The sequence below is a fragment of the Melozone crissalis genome, unplaced genomic scaffold, assembly GCF_028551555.1.
Source record: "Melozone crissalis strain CALT ecotype California unplaced genomic scaffold, PUWL_Pcris_2 ptg000057l_1, whole genome shotgun sequence".
NCBI classification, from domain to species: Eukaryota; Metazoa; Chordata; class Aves; order Passeriformes; family Passerellidae; genus Melozone; species Melozone crissalis.
Window position 1 is genome coordinate 11,733,492 of NW_026535835.1, and position 18,234 is coordinate 11,751,725.

General features: G+C 48.8%; 1 protein-coding gene across 5 annotated transcripts in view; it reads left to right on the forward strand.

The window, feature by feature from the left end:
• Positions 1-345: 345 nt before the first annotated feature.
• Positions 346-18,234, forward strand: part of SGSM2 (small G protein signaling modulator 2) — a 35,293-nt gene continuing 17,404 nt past the window's right edge. For all 5 annotated transcript variants that reach the window (XM_054287100.1, XM_054287104.1, XM_054287105.1 and 2 more), the window contains exons 1-4: positions 346-439; positions 6,791-6,866; positions 15,343-15,505; positions 17,233-17,394. In XM_054287100.1, coding sequence (XP_054143075.1) covers positions 383-439; positions 6,791-6,866; positions 15,343-15,505; positions 17,233-17,394 — 458 coding nt within the window. In that variant the 5' untranslated portion in view covers positions 346-382. The remainder of the gene's footprint in view (positions 440-6,790; positions 6,867-15,342; positions 15,506-17,232; positions 17,395-18,234) is intronic.

An 18,234-nucleotide genomic window follows, 5' to 3' on the forward strand; every position in this document is an offset into this window, starting at 1 on the left:
ATTATTTTTTATTGGTACTGTGGGTCGCTGGAACTTTAGTTCCGTGTTGCCGATGCGATCCCCACCGGGGATTTGGGGTTGGTGCTCCCAGACCGGGGCCGGCAGCGGAGCGGGGATCCGTGTCCCGCCTGCCCCGTGTCCCTCTGTCCCCCTCCCCGTCCCCCCTTGTCCCTGCTGTCTCCTCCTGTCCCTCTGTCCCCTCTGTCCCCCCTGTCTCCTCCTGTCCCCCCGTCCCGCCCGGCTCCGCTCTCTCCGCTCTCTCCCCGCTCACAGCGCCCCCCCGCGGCCGGGCTGCGCCCCCGCCCCGCCCGCTGACGTCACGCCGCGGTGAAGATGGCGGCGGGCCCGGGTCGGGAGCTGTGAGCGCCCCGGGCCCGCCAACATGAGCTGCTCGGCGGACGCCGTGAAGGACAAGCTGCTGTGGAACGTGAAGAAGGAGGTGAGGGCGGCGGCGGGGGAGGCCCCGGGCTGTGCGGCCGGCAGAGCCCCGCGCTCCGGGGTCCGGCCCCGGGGGGCCGCGGGTCGCATCGCGCGCCGCGTGGGGAACGCCCTGCGGCCCGGGCGGGGGCCGGGGCCGGTCCCGGTGCCGCTCCAGGTCCCGGTGCCGGTGCCTCGGCGGGGAGCGGGCTCGGCCGTGCGCGCCCGCCCGGGGGGCGCCGAGGACGCGGCTGTGCCCCGGCGGGGCTGGCGGGGTGCGGGCGGTGCGGCTCCGGGGAACCTCGGCGCTCTTTCCCCCGGGCGCACCTGGAGCCGGGATGCCGCCCGCGGGACTTGTGGGCGGCAGGAGGCTGGCCGGGCTTGTGTTTCCCGCAGCACTCGTTTTCTATGACTTTTTCCTTAACTGGGAGCTTTACCGGAGAAGGGAGGGAAATCGGAGGTAAGAAAGGTAATCTGAGGTGCCCGTGGATGAGCCGAGCTGACTCCCAGGTGCCAGAGCACCTGTGCCCTGGGAAGGGTTAATTTGGGTGGTTGTTCTGTACACACCTGTGTGGCATTGCCGGGCTGGGGCAGCCAGAGCCGTGTGTACATGAGGAGCCCAGCCCCGCACCTGAGCGGAGGTGTTCGGTCACACTCGCGGCCGGGGCGGTGCTCGGCCGTGCTCCGTGCCCGGCACCGCTCCGTACCTGGCGGGCGGTGCTCCCTGCCCGGGGCTCGGCAGGACGGACGGATGGCATGGCGCTGGAGCGGCTCCTGCCGCAGGGCAGGGCTCCGGCCGGGGCGGGAGGAGGTGCCGGTGGTGCCCAAGGGCCGTGGGCGTCTCTGGAGCGCGTTCCTGCTGGGGCTCCCTGCGGCCGCCTCTCCCCTTGCGCCCATACCGGATTTTGTGGGTTTGTGGCACTGGCCGTGGTGAGCCGCGTGTAGCTGCCGGTTATCACACGGCAGTGAAGCGGAGGTGTAATGCTTATCCCTCACAGCAGTAACGAGTTTTTCTAACAGGTACCTGCCCTCCTACTCCTTCCTCTCCTCAGTTCACTGCTGGGGAAGCAGCAGGAGCCGTCCAAGTTCAGATGTAAAGTTGTTGCTGTGGCCAAGGTTCCTGAGCCCGGCTGCCATGTCCTGGTACTCATTAATGCTGGACTCAGAACACATCAGGTGTTGCAGGGAGTATGGAAAGGGCAGAGCAGGGACAGACACAAGGACTGTGTCCCAGGATGACCCAGCCAGCAGCTGGCTCTGGGCAGGTGGTACCTGCTGAATGCTGCCACGAACATGCCACTTGGATTAGAAATTTCTGCTTGAACCAGAACCTCTGAGCTGAGGCAGTGCAAGGTTTTATTTAGAAGTGGGTGCGCTTGCTCTCCTGAGTGATGCTTAAATATATAAATAAATCTGATAAATGTTTTCCGAGTGTGAACATTGCAATCTTGTGCTAATGCATGAGATGGAAAGTGAAATGGATTTTCATAACCCAAGCCAGCTCAAGCTGAGGAGAAGTAGTGGTGTGTAATTAAAAAATCTGAGGCTAATTTGTTTTTAAAGTCTCTAAAATGTTTTTAATTGGACTCTGGTTTTTAAATTGCTTGAATAATGCTTGAAAGTGTTATTTGTACCTTCTGTGTCATCTGCATTTTTGTTTTGTCTCTGGTTTGTTTTTTGCTTCTCCCAAGTCCTCACCAAGGCTCTTCTAGAGAACTTAGAGTGGCTTGGCTTTTTAGGGTTGGCCGGAGCTTTCCAGTCTAAAATAGCCATGAGAGCCTGTGTTGATTAAAAGCAGGTTGAGGTAACACCCCTCACCTGTGCCATCACAGACCTGTGGCCCCTGTCTGTGCTCACAGTCAGAAAATGGCTCAGGTCGCAGTTGGAGACCCTGAGATGGAGATTTGATTTGTCTTCAATAATCAATTGACAAAGAGGCAGGAATTGAACAGGAGCCACGGGTAACTGCCCACCAGATAATGCTGCCCTTAAGGACTGTATGTAACTTTCTCCAATAGAATTTTCAACCTCATTTTTTTATCATGTGTGACTTCATACAGCCACTTCTGCCTGCTTGCTGGGAAAACCTGACTCCATGTCCATGTCTGTTCTCAGAGCCCTGGTCCCCGTCCCTTGTCCTTTAAACCCAGACTCTCATTTCCTGCCGAGTGATTTTCCCATAACCTCAATAGCCAAAGGAGTTCATAGGCAGTGGATTCTTTCTGTGGGCTGTTCCACCAAGCCTGGTAAAATTCTTTGCAAAGTATAGAACAGTTATCTCCAAAGTAATTTGGTCCAAAGTGTTTAGTTTATTTTGCCTCAGTCTCTCAGTTAAAACTTCTGCATTTTTCCTTTGGGAAATTTGAGGCTGTTTGCTTTTCCTCAGATGGACTTTCCCATTGGTAGGGAATGTATTTTGTTGGCTCTCACAGAAAGGAAGACATGTAATGTGTTTCGAAAATGTAACTGCTGGGATTCATGCTGAGACCGCTTGGAAGTTCACGTTTCAAGCATTTATCTCTCTCTGCAGGAAAATCTGTTGTGACAAGCAGACTCATAAAATAGGCTTTTTTCTCTGGCCATTTCCTTTTGCCTCCTGAAATGGAGGGTTTTGCCATTTCTGGATTTAAACAGTACTTTCTAGCTGTGAAACAAACAGGATAACAATAACCTTAGCAGTTCTACCCTGAACGATTTCAGAGCACTTCAGAAGCTCAATTGCTCAACTTGCAGCTGAAATGTAAGGGCTTCTGAGCAGAAGTGCAATAGTTATTGAACAGCTTTTATTACACTGCCAGTCTTTCATCAGGAGTGAGGAGTCAGTGCAGTAGGAGCTGTCGATAAAGGAGGTGAGCAGAAGCTGCCCAAGCTGAAGAAGATATGGATGGTGGACATTAGGTTTTTTCCTTTAAGGAAAAAATGCTGTAGGCTTTAACTGTGTTCCTGGTTATTGTGGTATGTTATGAGCATTCTTCTTTGCCATTTTTAAAGTTTCCTTAAATAAAATTTTAAAAAATTAAACGTAGAGGCATTTCTCTTGTGTATTTTTTGAGTGAAACTTAATAAATAATCCATGTATTATAGTATGGGTTCAGTGTTTGACTGCTTCTGAAAGTTTTAGCCCTTGTAGGATGTGGGATAAAGTCAGAGCAGTGATCCATTAGAAGATGCTGCAAATGCCAAGCAACTTCTCTCTGGGGAGTTTGCTTTGCTTTACCTGTACAACGCTGCCACCAGGACCTTCTGTACTCCTCAGCACTGAGATCTTTACCTGGCTGGGCAGAGCTTTGCTGTCCCTGCTCTCAGGGGGGGCAGATGTGTGTCCCCAGAGCCTGGCACCTGTTCCAGGGCGAGCAGGTGTCCCCAGGGCTGCAGCTGGTTCAGGAACAGTGGCACCGAGTGGCACTGAGCGGCACGAGTGCCTCGCTGTGCCACCAGGCAGGTCCAGAGGAGAGCCTGGTGAGGGCGAGTGGCTCCTGTGTTCTGCAGGGGAGGCACAGAGCGCGGATGGTGTTGGACCTGGGCCGGTGTCACCGCCGGCCCCAGCGCTCCCTCGCCCTGCACAGGCTCCTCTCCAGGCCCTGGAGCAGCCCTGCGTCCCTTGCACATCCCTTCCCTCTGGGGGCAGGTGGGGACGCTTCTGGTAAAGAGATTCATTTGCAGTTTGGTCAGGTCTGCTGGTAGCTGCCAGTGGGTGTGTGTGGGGGCTTGTGCTCAAAAAGCTCCATTGTCAAGTGCCTCCTGAGAACAGGGACAAAGCAGCAGAATTCCCTATGAAGAGCTGTGCAATATTGCAAGGGAATTAAGGAAACAAGCAAAAAGAAAAGCTTGTGTTCCATTTGATCAGAAACACTTGCTTTAGCTCCTTGCCTGGAGCATCCATGAATTACGTGGCAGTGAGGGATGACGTGGGATTGAAGAACATTGCATTCCTGCTTTTGAATCTTCTCATATCCTGTCTATGCCTTAAAAATGTTTTCTAATAACATTCAGTCACTCTCCAGAAAATGCAGGGAGCTTGCTTGGCATCTGGTGGCAGTGGGGAACACACAGAGAGCCTGCTCTGTGTCCTTAGCTCTGGAGGCTGGGTATAAAGTCTCCTCAGGGACACTGGATGGTGCTGCTCTAGAAAAGTAGCATTGATTATTAAATCTGAAACACTTTTCTTTCTCAGTTTTTGTACACTTAAAATTTTAGCTGATGGGGATCTCAATAACATACTGAGCTGATTGGGGTGTGCCTGGGAAATGTGTGTAGCAATGAATTGGCTGCTGAGCACTTGAGCTTTTGCTCGTTGAAACTACTCTTCTTCGTCCCCGTTGTTAGGATGTGAATTGCAGTTAATGTTCTCTGGGATGCTGAGGCTGATTTCATGGTGTGCAGTGCTGAAGTCCTGTCTGTGCCCTTGAGTTGTGTGTGCTCAGGCTGCTGTGACTGTGCTGCACCAGGGCAGGGTCTCTCTGCCTTCAGCCCAGGGGCGCTCAGTTGCTTTTTGCCAGTAGTACACCAGCCCTTTCCTTGGGTGAATGAAACTGTGCCGAAGGGATTGCTGAGCACACAGCATAATCCGGATGTGAGACCCATTCACGAGGCCTCCTCACACCTCTGCTTCTCCCTTGATACCCTCCTACTCCTCCACCTCCCGCTGCCTCACTGTGAGGTCCTCAGTTCTAACAGCCGTGTCAGAAAAGCCACAGGAAAGAAACAAATTGCCTGGCTCAAAGTTTATATTGTCAGGCCTCAGGTGTGAGCAGCGAGCCAGGTTTTATAGAGTGCAAATGACTTGTTTTGAAATCCTCAGTTATAAAACACGTTCTACTTTCAAAGCCTTTTACACGTTTCCTTTTTCCCCTCCAGTGTTTTCTCGGCGACTCAGAGGGCTCCTGTTTGATAAGGAGCACAGATTCTGGAGGATCCATTTGACCCAGAACTTGGAGCGAGGCAAATGCCATGTGTTGAGAGGCTCGTGCAGCAAGTGCCAGGGCTGCAGCCTGCTGCCAGCCGGGCCGGGGGTGTGCGAGTGGGCACAGAGGCCCCAGGAGGAGTTCTGGGGGAGGGGGTGTTTAATTACAGCATCCAGAATTGGTCTCACAGATGGTCTTGCTGCAGGAGGAAGCCCTTCAAAGCAGAGAAGGCGCCTCCACAGGCAGCTGCAGAGCCCAGCTGTCAATGGAGCACTGCAGCTCTCCTGGTCCAGCACCAAGGGGAAAAGCCCAAAACCCTGGGACCCGTCAGTGCCATGAAGTGGTACCCAGTCAGCTCTAAATGCTGGAAGAAGAGAGTGTTTGGTTGAGTCTTCTGCCATGGTAGCACTTACTTTCATGTATTAAAAGTGAATTGGCATATGTTTAGTCAGGGTGTCATAACCCTGTAATTGTAGCTCACAAATGAGAGAAATCAAAAATTATGGTTAATTTGTACACAGAAGAGAGCGAGCTCTCCACGGCCAGGAGGAAATGAGTGTCTGATAAATGAGTTGGTGATGAGCTGGAAACCAATGAGGTTTCATGTGGTGTCAGGCTGAGGAAGCCACTGGGGAGAAATCACTGGCAGATGAATGGAGGGTGACTACAGCCTCTTGCCAAGAGCCTCATTGTAAGAATTGTCTGTTTCTTCTTTAATTTTTGAAAGTCAGTAATTTGCAATTATTTCCCTCTGGAGCTTGATACATCTTTAACCCTGAAACTGGAAAGGAACTTTGTTTTAAATCATTAAAAAGTGTGATAAGTGTAATTTTATTTGCTACAATTGCTGAATCGTGTCTTGAAGTGATAACTGAAGGCGCTGCCTTCTCTGTAGGTACTGTAATAATTTTGTGTACTGTCTGGTGCAGCAGAGCTTCGAAGGCATCATTTGTAATTGCTGTGGCATGCTCCCTGTTTCCCAGGTAGGGAGGAGGCCCTAAAACTCTCTGGGAATGTGTGCCCATGTTGCTCAGTGATGCTTTGTGCTTGAAAAAGAGCAGAATGGCACAAGTGGAAATGGGACATAGCTACACAATCTGGTTTCATGAGCAGAAGAGAGTGTGAAGGCCGAGGATGAATCATATAAAAAGTCTTTCACAGCTCTTCAAAAGTTGTGCTGGAGAAGTTCTCTGGAGGGTTCTGTGGGCACACTGAAATCTGCCTTCGATGGGGGCACACCCCAAACAGCCTGTCCTTGTTCTGCCAGAGGTTTCCTCATGCTGTTAGAGGCCCCTGAGGTTTGTTTGTGCTTCCTTCCTTAGATCCATTCCTCCCTGCAAAACGTGATGTGAGGGAGTTGTTTGTCTGTTGGTGAGGGGGAACGGGCAAGCAGTGGTTGAAACTGAAACTCCCAAGTGCTGTGCTGATTTTGTTGGGATCGTGCAATCATTTCTCTCTATTCATTTTAGGTAAAGCAGATCATGGAAGAAGCTGTCACCCGGAAATTTGTACATGAAGACAGCAGTCACATCATCGCCTTATGTGGTAAATGTCACACAAAGAGCTAATGCTACCTAACCTTGCTTTTCCTCTAGACATTTATTTTCTCTGCTGTCAGAGGTAAATGCAGGGATTTAGATACTAGAAATCATGGTGTTCAGGCCCATTTCACCTCTGTATTTGCTATATGTGTGTTTACATTACAAATTGTAAAATAACTCTTGCTAAAATGTCATTATCCAAGTACCCAGCCAAGATGACAGGTGGGTTTGCTGGAGGCTGGCTGTGTGTTCCAGGGAGCTCCCAGTGTGATCTGCCTGCTCTCTGTTCCTGGAATCCTGTCCTGGAAGCTGTGCTGCATTGTTGGTGTTACAGGTGATGGGGTGGCAGCTGTTCCTGTTAGACTCTGCTTGGCCAAAATTAGGAATACTTTGAAGTCTTCATACTTCTCTCGTCCTCCTACTGTGATTCCAGTTGGTTTTGTGTTCTAAATTCTTCATGGTCTGAATGACTAACGACTCTGCACTGAGCTGCCTCATTATTGCCCAGCAATCCTACCTGTCCTGAAGCAGGACTCCAGCCTGCTGCCGCTTTGAACAGAGCCAAACCAGAAGAAGGTGAAGCTGAATGTTCTGTTTTTACTTTGGCTGATTGAATGGAGAAATCCCTTCCAGCAGATTTGGCTAACAGCTCCTGGCTGGTGCTCTCCTGTGTGTACATTTCTCTTCCTTCCCCCACTCCAGTTTCGTGTGACTCTTCAAGAGGTTTTTCCCTTCTATTTAAAATTAGATTGGTTCAGTACATGAGTCATTTTTGGTGAATCTTCGTTATAAATATAGAATTCTTGTGAATCATTTTACTCTCCTGCTAGGCTGAGTTTAGCAAGAGCCTCTTAAATACCTGATGGCTGATTTCAGGGTCCCTCTGCATCAGTAGCTGAACAGGTCGTAGCTGCCCTAGGTCCTAGACGGCTGAAGGTGCCAATTAAATGTCATGTGCCCCTTGTCCTGGGAGATGCTCCAGCTCTGTGCCACCCTTGCTGGCCTGGAGGAATGGTGCCTCTGAGCAGGTCAGCTGTGCTCATCCATCCAGCAGGAGGGATTTGCAGCCACGAGGACTCTGCTCCAGCCTGTGCTGCCTGCCTGGGTGCTGTGGGAGGAGGAGAGCACTGCCGATGTTTGCATCCTTGTGGAGGAGCAGTGAGTGCAGGAGATTCTGTATTTGTTCCCAACCTGGTGCATAACCAACCTAGGTTACATCCCAGGGCTCTGCCATCCCCTCTGCTTTCCAGGAGATCTGGCTGTGGTTCAGAGCCACAGCAGCCCCATTGGCCTGTGGCTGATATGTCCACTGTGGGACAAAGTTTTGAATTCCTTTGGGCTAGGTTTGCTGTGGAGCCAGCCCCAGGGCACAGTGCAGTGCTGAGGGTGTTTGGAGCAGCTTCTGCTGGGAGCTGCTGTGGCCGATTGCAGCCGGGCTCTGGAGACGTTTCCTTGGGAACAGCAGCTGCACTGACGCGGGGCTGGTGGAGCCGCAGCTGCTCCTGCCCGGCCTGCCCTGAGCTCCTCTCTCTGTGCCAGGGCAGCTCCTGCTGCCCAGCCTGCCCTCAGCTCCTCTCTCTGCCCCCTGCTCCTCCTGCCCTGCAGCTGCACCAGCCCTTGCCCCCTTCTGCGGGGAAGGGGAAGGGGAAGGCAAAGCAAACATCTCTGTTTCTGCACTCACCTCAAGTGTATTTACAGGGTTTCCAGTGCAGCACATTACGCCTACAGTGTTTGTCCAAAAGCTGCCTGCAGTTTGCTGAGCCTTTTCTGTGTGGCTGCCCACCTTTAGTCTGACAGTAACACGCTGCTTGAAGCAATTAAAATACTTGTTCAAGTCAGCTTCATACTGCAAACAGGGTTTATTCATGGATGCCTCAGACATGGTAACCCGGATGATCTCTACATTTCCAATATCTACTTTGAAATGAGTCTTAGTCATTTGCTCTCTTAGAATAATACTTTGAGTATATTAAATTAAATAATCCTGAATTCCCCATGCTATAAACTAATCACCATAGAATTCAGGTGGGTTATGGAGAGTTAGTGTGTGTCACAATCAAAATATATGTTATTTAAATAAATCCAGCATGCCACCTTGGCAGAGGGAATATACTTACTATGGTTTTGGGAAAGGTTAGTAGTAAATGTGAGTAAAAATAGTAACTTGGGCACTATTAAATGTGCAGAATTTGGCTTTTCAATGAGATTTCAGTTCAAATTAAGGAAGAGATGAACTGCATGAAAAGCTTTTTTTGGCCTGAATAATAAACCTGCTACCAGTAATTAAACCCATTAATTAAAATGTGCAGAATCCCTTTGTGGCTGAACTGAAAAGGCCAGTTCTGATTTGAGCTGCAGAATGGTATTTAATGTTGTGCTTGGGGCTTCTTGTAAGCCTTGCTTGGGGATGGCATTGCACGTGTCCCTTGGGGTGTGAGGGAGAGGAGGGAGCTGGGGGATTCCACTGCTGTTCCTGGGGGATGCACCTGAGCTGTGCAGCTGTGCGTGGGTTTGTGGCAGGTCCTTTCCTCTTCCTGAATCTGAACTCAAATCCTGGAAGACATTGAGGCTCTTCTATCAAAGAAAACAAAAAAATCCCCATCTTCTTTTTGTTTTCTTGATGCTTTGTAGCTTTTTTGGTATACTTTGGATACTTGGCATGTGCTGTTTCTTCCCATCTTCAGTTACTAATTGATTACAGTCCTTCACTTCAAAGACAATCGGAGGTATTTGGTTTTCCTTTCCTTCCGTGACATTGAATAATCTTTGCCTTCTAAATATGTTCTAAAACTGTGTCTAGACCAGACCAGAAATGCTTTTCCCCTTTTGAACCCAAGGAGAAAATTTGCCGTTTCTGGGTGTTACTTTACTGCTCCATCCTGATAGATTTGTTGAGGATCTTTGCTGCAGAGCCTGCAATTCCAGGTGCAGAGAAGAGGAGCAGAGAGCCTCTCCTAGAGGAGCTGAGGAAGCTGGGCTGGCTCAGCCCTAGGGGATGAGCCAGTCCCGTTGATTTAGCTGCATTAACCTCAATTTTTTCTTTTTCCATCCCCATTATGTTTATTGCTTTTCTTCTCTTATTAACTGATGAAAATGACTGGGGTTTTTTTCCTAGGTAATGGTGTGTTTAAATAACACAGGTCTTAAAAAAAAGAAGAACAAAACCACATCACGATCTGTCCAGTCATGCACTGGGAAAGGTGACAGGGCTTGACTGCAGAGCTGGATCTGGATATTAACTGGAGGTGTTTGTATGGGGTCTGTGACTGTGTTTAGTCATATGTGCAGCCCTTCAAACAAAAGAAGGATGTGGTGCCTGCCTGGGGGAGCTTGGGAGATAATGAATTCCCATTAGTAAGCAGTCCTTGGTGCTTTCTCTGTGTGAATAATACATCAGAGAGGTGGCCTGAGGCCTTTGAGCAGACATCTGCCACCGAGAGAGAAGGGACACTTGCCTGAGCACAGCCAAGTGCTGGCTTGCCCTGCTGCCAGTCCAGTCTTGTCTGAAAGCTGAGCAGCCTGTGAGCCTTTGGTGGTTCTGGACGTGGTGGCTGAGGAGGTCTGTGCACAAACAGACCCATGCACAAACAGACCCATGCACAAACAGGTCCATGCAGTGGATGCAGTAGCTGTGGTGGCTGAGGAGGTCCATGCACAAACAGACCCATGCAGTAGCCATGCAGTGCTGTGAGTGCCCTTGGCCAGCTCTGCAGGGTCCGTCCTTCTGTGTGGTGAGCTCAGGTGTAGAAGCAGGATGTGCCAGGTGGTGGGGCAGTGCTATGGTGCTACCTCTTCTCATACAGTCTCTCCTGGGTGCTCCTGTAAGTTGTACAGCAGCTCTTTCAGCTTCCTGTGTTTCCTTCACTCAGAGACTCAAACGCAGCCTTGACTTGTGCCAGGCTGTGCCAGGCTGTGGCCTGACTCCGTGGCTGCTTCTGTGAAGCACTCCTGAGCTGGCATGTGTGTCTTATGCTGGTGCTTCTGCTCTCCTGCAGTGTCTGTGTACATCAGGACTGCGTGAGCATTTATTGTTCTCAGAAACAGAGCAAGGAGAGCTATCACCCACAAGTGCTCCTGGGATGTCTGTGCTTCAGGCTGTAATTCACACTCCAGGTCTGATGTGTGGGCCCCAATCCATCCTTGCAGCTTCCTTCCACAGAGCCCTGGGGCATCTACACTTGATAATCATCGCTGTAAGATGCTTCCTTCTTCAAAAATAAGTAGAGGGAATTGTTGTTTGAAATAGGTCTGTGTCACTGAGTATCTGTTCACAGCAGAAGGACTGGTGTATTCTGAGAATCAGAGTGGCTCTTGGGTCCTCTTCACAGTTCAGAGCAATCCAGTGTATGACAGGATTGTCGTTAATGAATGTGCAGAACACTAAGATTGGACTTTGTGTGGAACAGTTCAGCAGTTACTTCCAGCAGATGAGCACTCCATTCACTCTGCAGGGGGAGGCAGCAGCAGAGCCCTTGTGTGGCTGCATTTTCTGGAGTAGTTGAGATCTGATAAGGTGTGAAATTTTAGGGCCTTGCGCGTCTGTAGGAGCACAAAGAGCTTCAGCTGAGGTCATGGGTCAGTCCCCATCCACGCTGGCAGTGGAAAAGCAGGAGCCCTTGGAACATGAATGTGGCTGGTGCCTCCTGGAGAGCAGGTACCCAGGGTCACCTGGGATGGTTGGAGTCTGGGCTGCTTTACAGTCCCACTGTAAAGACCCAGGGTTAATTCCTTCCTCAGGGTGACTTGTTATCCCATTTTGCACAAAGTTAATTGTGTTTGAAAGATAACACGATTTTGTTCCCATCATTTTCAGCTGGAGTGACAGCATTCCAATTCTTCTGAAAACCAGCCCCATTAGGAAGAGATGCCTTATGCTTTGGGATTTTTAGCTGATTGCCTTGAGGCTTCTAAATAGCACCATATTCAGATTTGACAGAAAACAAAGAATTCAGTTTTCTCTCTTTTTTCCTTAGCTCACAGAAATGCAACTTCTGTAGAAACAGATGTAAATAACCACTGCCCAACCTGACAGTTTATAATCTTAATTCTTTTGGCTTTCTACCCTTGACATTGATATTTTAAAAAAATGAAGATTATCTGCTGTGGAAATGCAGATCACTCACAAACAAAACACAAGTCTCCCTGTATTACCGCTCCTATTTGGGAAACAAACATTTTCAATGATGAATAATGCTTAAAAAATAGTTTACAGAGATTCTACCTCACTTGATAAACACATTAGCCCAGAGAGTGTACCAGAGATGATCATAATTGGGGGGAAGCAAATATTTTTTCATGCACATTTATAAGGTTTTTGATTGTGCTCCAAAGATGATGCTTGAATTAATGAGTGGTGTGCTGTGGTGGGGAGGAAAAAAAACAGAGTGAATATTAGCTCTGATGTGAAATGAAACCGTTTTTGAACTGGATGTGTTTTTAGCTTGAGAAGTGAAATAAAATCTCTTGTGCTTTTTAGAGAACTCTGCTAAACATTTTGCTTTGATCCTGGGTCATCAAATTGGATGATTTTCAATATTTAGAGAAACTTCGGTACTTTCGATTTGCCCTTAACAGTGTTTAATGAAAACACTTCTGTTTTCTGGAGGTTGCTGAGATCCTTGAAGCTTAATGATCACGGTTTTAAAGAGGAGCAGTCACCAAATTCCAGCCCCAAAGTTTCCCAGCCACTTTAGAACTGGAAATTGTCCATTTAGATACTTTTTAAATTATTATTTTCTAGGGAGTTACTGAACATGGGATGTTCTGTGGCACAGCCCACAGAAGCAGGTTGAGTGCAGGGGCACAGGAGCTGGTTTGGATGTTCCTGTGCTGCCCTTTGCACTCGGGGACCAGCATCTCCCAATGACACAGCAGGCTGAACTGGGCAGGAGAACTGCCTTCAAACTGGGCAGATCTGTGACTAGGATAAAGCAATAGCAGCTGGAGATCATGAGCAGCTGATGGCTTCTTTATCATCCTACTCCTTTCACTTGTTTTTAATTTCTTCAGCCTCATGAATTCAATTCCCCGTGCACAGTTTCCATGAAAACAAGGTATTTAGCTGGAGTATTTCTTCCTGTCTAAGGAAAATCTCATCTGCTAAGTACACCCCATAAATAATCCTTCCACAGGCTTTCTTTTCTCTGCTCACCACCTTTCCAGCCCCAGAACTTTCATTTCACAGTCCATTAAGTCATATCAGAATTTTCATAGAGCCAAAAAAGGACAAAACCAAACCTGTTCACCTGACCCTGGAAGAAGTAGCTGTGGTGAAGTCATGAAAAAGTGACATTTCCTGAAGCCTGGTGGGCACTATGATTATTTGAACTGTAAATCAATAATATATCTGCACTTAATTAAATTCAGCAGTGAATGCTGCAGAGAATGCTCCTCAAAACTGTCTGGAGTTAATGAATTTTTAGATGGCTGCTGTCAGCTGAACCATACAAGAGAATTACCTGAGCTGTGCTGATTTATTCCCAGTGCAGAGCTGCTCTTCCACTGTGTGTGATGAGTTGCTGCCTTTTTATCTGGTGGGTTTTGGTATGTGTTTGTTGTAGGTACAGTGACAGTAGGCAGGCTGGGGATCACCCTGGGCTGTGCAGTAGTTACTTACCTGTGTGCACACATGCCTGTAGCCAAAAGCATGTGTACATTCACACAGACTACCTGTGTGCACACAAAGCCACCCAGTGATGCCTTTCTGGTGTCAGCAGTTTCTCCAGGAACAGCTGAATCATTTATTTTTAGGTCTTCTTAGAGTGTCAGATTCCAAAAAGGGAGAAATGGCTCATTTTCCCAGAAATGGGTAAATAACCCCATTTCCCTGTCCCAAGGAACCACCCCTGAAACAGTTTGTGTTGTCTCTTTAGGCAGCAGCGTGAGCTGTGCAGTTTGTGACTCCTGGGGATCACCTGGTTTGGGTTTATCGAAAAGCACCGCGGCCAAGGTCCCCTCGTGTCTTTGGAGAGGTTCTGCAGCGTGAGGTGCTCCTGTGCCAGTTTGTTCAGGGCGTGTGAGGTTTCCTTGTGACTCAGCCTGGCCGTGGGCGATGCTGGCGAGGTGCAGTGAGATCAGTGCCTGCCTTGGACACGCAGCCAAAGGGAAGCCCTGGGGGCTCTGCCAGGAGCTGCTCCCTGCCTGCAGTGCTGTGCCATTCTGCTGCTGCTGCCCTGTGCCCCCAGGGTGGCACCCACACGGTGCCCTGGGCTGCGATGGGACGGCACCTGTGTCTCAAGGTGTACTGCCCTGCTTGCCTGTTTTGTGGTCTAACTGGGTAAAAGCCACGGTGCGTTTGCGAGCACATTCAGATCGAGTCAGATGTGAATGTATTCCAGCTGTTCTGGAGTAATTCTTGTAGAAAGGAGCCTGGAGAGAAGAGTGCTGTTAGTCTCACCCTGGGGTTGAAGTGTAGGAGAATGAAGTGACCTGAGGGTCACACAGGCCAGGCTGTAACCTGCCCCCCAGTCCAAGGGCTCCTTGCACACAGAACTGGGCACGTGTTAATCTCTTGTCCTGTGGAAAATACATTTTGAGGCAATCCAGCAGAAATTTCAATGTCTCGCCCCTTGCAGATGACCCCTATGTGTGCATTATAGGCAGCTGGGGACTAATCTTACCCAAGTTCTTGTGATGAGAAATGTCACAATGGAATAGTTAAATATTGGGGCTCTAGGGACAGTCACTGGGGAAATTGCCCTCAGTGGCAGCTGCAGCATTTATTAATAATTAAAGCTGTGCCTGCTGTGCTTTTCACTAAATTTGTTTCATTAATATTTTATTGTTTTAAAGAAATAAAAAAAAAGCAGTGAAGGTGGGAAGAGAGTCTGTTTCCTAAGCAACAGCAATGCACTTCTTTGCAGTTATTTTTAAAGGCAGGTTGCTTCATCTAAGATTTGGAATCAAATTGCTGCATTGCTCCAGGCATCTGGGAAGCTGCTTTTCTTTTTTCTTTATTTCTCATTGAAAGACAGAGCACAACAGTTGCTGGGTTAAGAGCTGTTGTGATGGTTGCTAGACAGGAGCTAGACTGTGCTGTGCAGAACTTGGTCGTGCTGTCATCGCTGCTGTCCCCCGCAGCGCCGCGGGCGTTCCTGCATGGATGCTCCTTCCCCTGGCAGGGAATGAACCAGCCTGGCTCCACTCAGAGATGGCATCAGTGTCATGGGTGTTCCTGCACAGGTGCTCCTTCCCCTGGCACAGGAACCGGCCTGGCTCCACTCAGAGATGGCATCAGCACCGGGCTCCTGTTCCTGTCAGACCATGGGCTGATTTCAGTTTATTAAATACTGCCATTACCTGTACTTTACAAGGTGCTTGTAGTAGCAGATTATACACATGCTGACATCATCGGGGTGTCTGTCTGTCTGTCTGTCTGTCCCCCCCTGCTGACCCAGCCCTGCCCAGGGGCCGTGAGCAGGCTGTGCAGGCCCAGGAGCAGGCAGGAGGCAGCTGAGGGTAACGCTGTGTCCGTTCCACAGGTGTGGTGGAGGCGTGCCTGCTGCACATGCTGAAGCGCAGGGCTGCCGGCTTCCTGCGCTCCGACAAGGTGGCCGCGCTCTTCACCAAGGTGGGCAAGACCTGTGCCATAGCTGGGGACGTGTGCAGGAAGGTGCAGGAGCTGCAGCAGCAGGTGGAGAGCAGGTGAGGCTGGGCTCTGTTTGTCAGCCAGTGCAGGTGTGTGTGCAGGTGCTGACACGGGCTGCCCGTGAGTGCACGGGGGCTTGGCCCAGGTGATGCAGCTTTGTCCTGTCAGCACCTGTCGGTGTTGGCGTTTGATCAAGCTGGCAGTGAGCAAAGGGGCAGACGTGGGGAACTGAGGCTTTGGGGTTTCATTTTGCCTCTCAGTGCAGCAGAGGAGCACATTCAGCCCACACACAGCAGCAGAAGTGACTAATTACTGGTGATTGCAGAGAGGGCTCACAGTCTGGGGATGGTGGACCAGCTTGGACTGTCGGCGGGAAGGGAGGGGGTGGAAGGAGGAACTCAAGAACAGACATACTGGAAAAGCTGTTTTGGCATGCTCCTGCCAAACCAGGAGCAAATTTCTTGGTATCATAGCAGAAACAGTTAAATTAATGGATACAAACAGTGATGGGAAGAAGGATGGTATAGGAAAACTGTTCAGTACAGACTGGACTTAAGCACAACAGAATCCTGGAGTCAAGTACTTAAGGTTACTGAAAGTCTTAGGCTTCTTGCTGGTGGTGAGTAGCAAAGTTAAAATTTCCCATGTGGTTCTGTAGATGAAATCACAGTGCGTGAGTGTCTTGTCCTATAAGCTCAGGACAAGAACATTTTTAATTCTGTTTGTAGACACTGCTGAGCCCTGAGAGCTCTTTGCACACGGTAGGAACTTTTAGCTTCTGATCAATTTTCTGTAAAGAAGGGCTTTGTGAGAGAGCTTGTCTTTCATTACTGACAATTATTTAAATTAGCACTTATATTTCTGTGTAATTTTCTGACATTTATCTTTATTAGACTTATAATTATCAGACTTTGTTATGTAGTTTTTGACAGATATGTGCCTATTTTGGATATATTTTTAGTTGGGCCTACTGATACAGACAGAGATTTTATTAAGATTAGTTTTTTAAATGTTGAGAAGAAGGATGCTTCCTACTGAAAATTCACCAGCCTCTCTCCTGGTTAAGAACCCACACAAACACCCTTCTAACCACAAGAGAACTTCAGCTGTATCCTCTAACAGAGAGGAGCAATGAACTTAAATTCTGTGGTTTCTCTTGGACAAATTTTGTGTGTTTTTCAGCTATTAACAGCCACAAAATTTAAGTGCTGTAGAAAATACACACAGAAAAGATACTATTGGGAAATACTGCAGGGGTGGACTCACTCTGCTGGATGTGTGAAATGAGACAGAAGGGCTGTAACAGCCTAACTGCTCCTGAGGCTGTGGCTTAAGAAAAGCCTGTTTGGGATGCAGCTAAACACCCAAATTGTTCTGATGGGGTGCTGTTATGGCCTGCTGCAGGACTTGGGACCCTGTCAGTGCAGGGGGCAATTACAGATCTCACCCAAGCAAATTGTATTGACTCTGTGTAACTGAACAGTTTCCTGAAAGGGAACCCAAGTGTTGGCAAAGCACCTGAAGATGTCAGGGTTTCCTTTCCTCATTGAGGCAAAATGGAATCTTCTTTTATTTTAAGGGGGAGGTTTTTGGAAAAGACATTGAGGGGGTTCCTGCTCCGCTCAGCCCGGGGCAGTGTGTGCAGAGCCAAGGCAGGTGCCCCTGTGCTTTGCAGCTCCTTTCTCCTGCAGCTGCTCTGTGTTACCTGATGCAGGAGGATGGGTTTCACTGGATGATGCAGCTGTGCAAATTCTGACTACTTTTATTTTATCACCTTTTGCAGGAAAAATCAGCCAAATGGGCAGGAACCCCTCAAAAGGCAGGGATCAACCACAAGCAAAACACCTGTCCTGACACCTCAGGCCATCAGGCACATCTGGGTTCGGACAGCCTTGATTGAGAAGGTGCTGGACAAGATTGTGCAGTACATTGTTGATAACTGCAGGTAAGGAAAGCAGCAGAAGCACAGGGCTTTGTTGGATTGATGCATTTAGGTGTCTGCAGCAAGGGATTTCATCAGAAGTCTTTGGCAAACCCCTGTGATGCAGGCTGTTGGTAAGATGAAACCAGTTACATAGGCACTTAGAAAAATTGTACTTTAGCTTTTCATCACTGACAGTGTTTCAGGCTTACAAAAAAACATTAAGAGGCATTCAGCTTTCCAGAAATCAGCTACAAATGTAACTTCAAGTATATCAGGTGCCCGTATTGTAATGGGCATGATACAGAAGACTTAATGGGGCACACTGAGGACAGTCTCCCATAAAAAGAGAAAGGAAGGGACCCTAAAGCTTGGTGTGGTCCCACAAGGGAAGTTTGCTGGCAGGGTGCTCTTGTCATTCTGCACTTGCAACACATTCTTGTTCATCCAAAGCCAGTGGGTCTGAACAAGGATGAGAGCTAAGGGCAAAGCAGCTTATTTTCACAGAATTTTCCAAGTTTGTGTTACTGTTTTCCTTGTCACCAGCTTTGCTTTCATGATGTATCTTGCCACTAAAAGCAAGAGAATGGAAGAAAGGTCTTTGTGCTGTTCAAGCAAACTGTTGCTCTGGGATATGTAATGCCAGCTTGGATTTTATGAGCTTTGTGCAGAAGAGACAGAGGGAGGGTTGGCCATGTCCCAGAGACACAGTTAATGAAAGCATTTTAGTCCACTGCCTCAGTGTCCGCAGATACATGGGTACAAGGGGTTTTAATTTCTTTTCCACATAATCCACAGGAGACACATCAGGGGAGTTTGTTTTCAGTTGTTCCATCATCTCACTGCCTTCCCCATCCCTTCAGA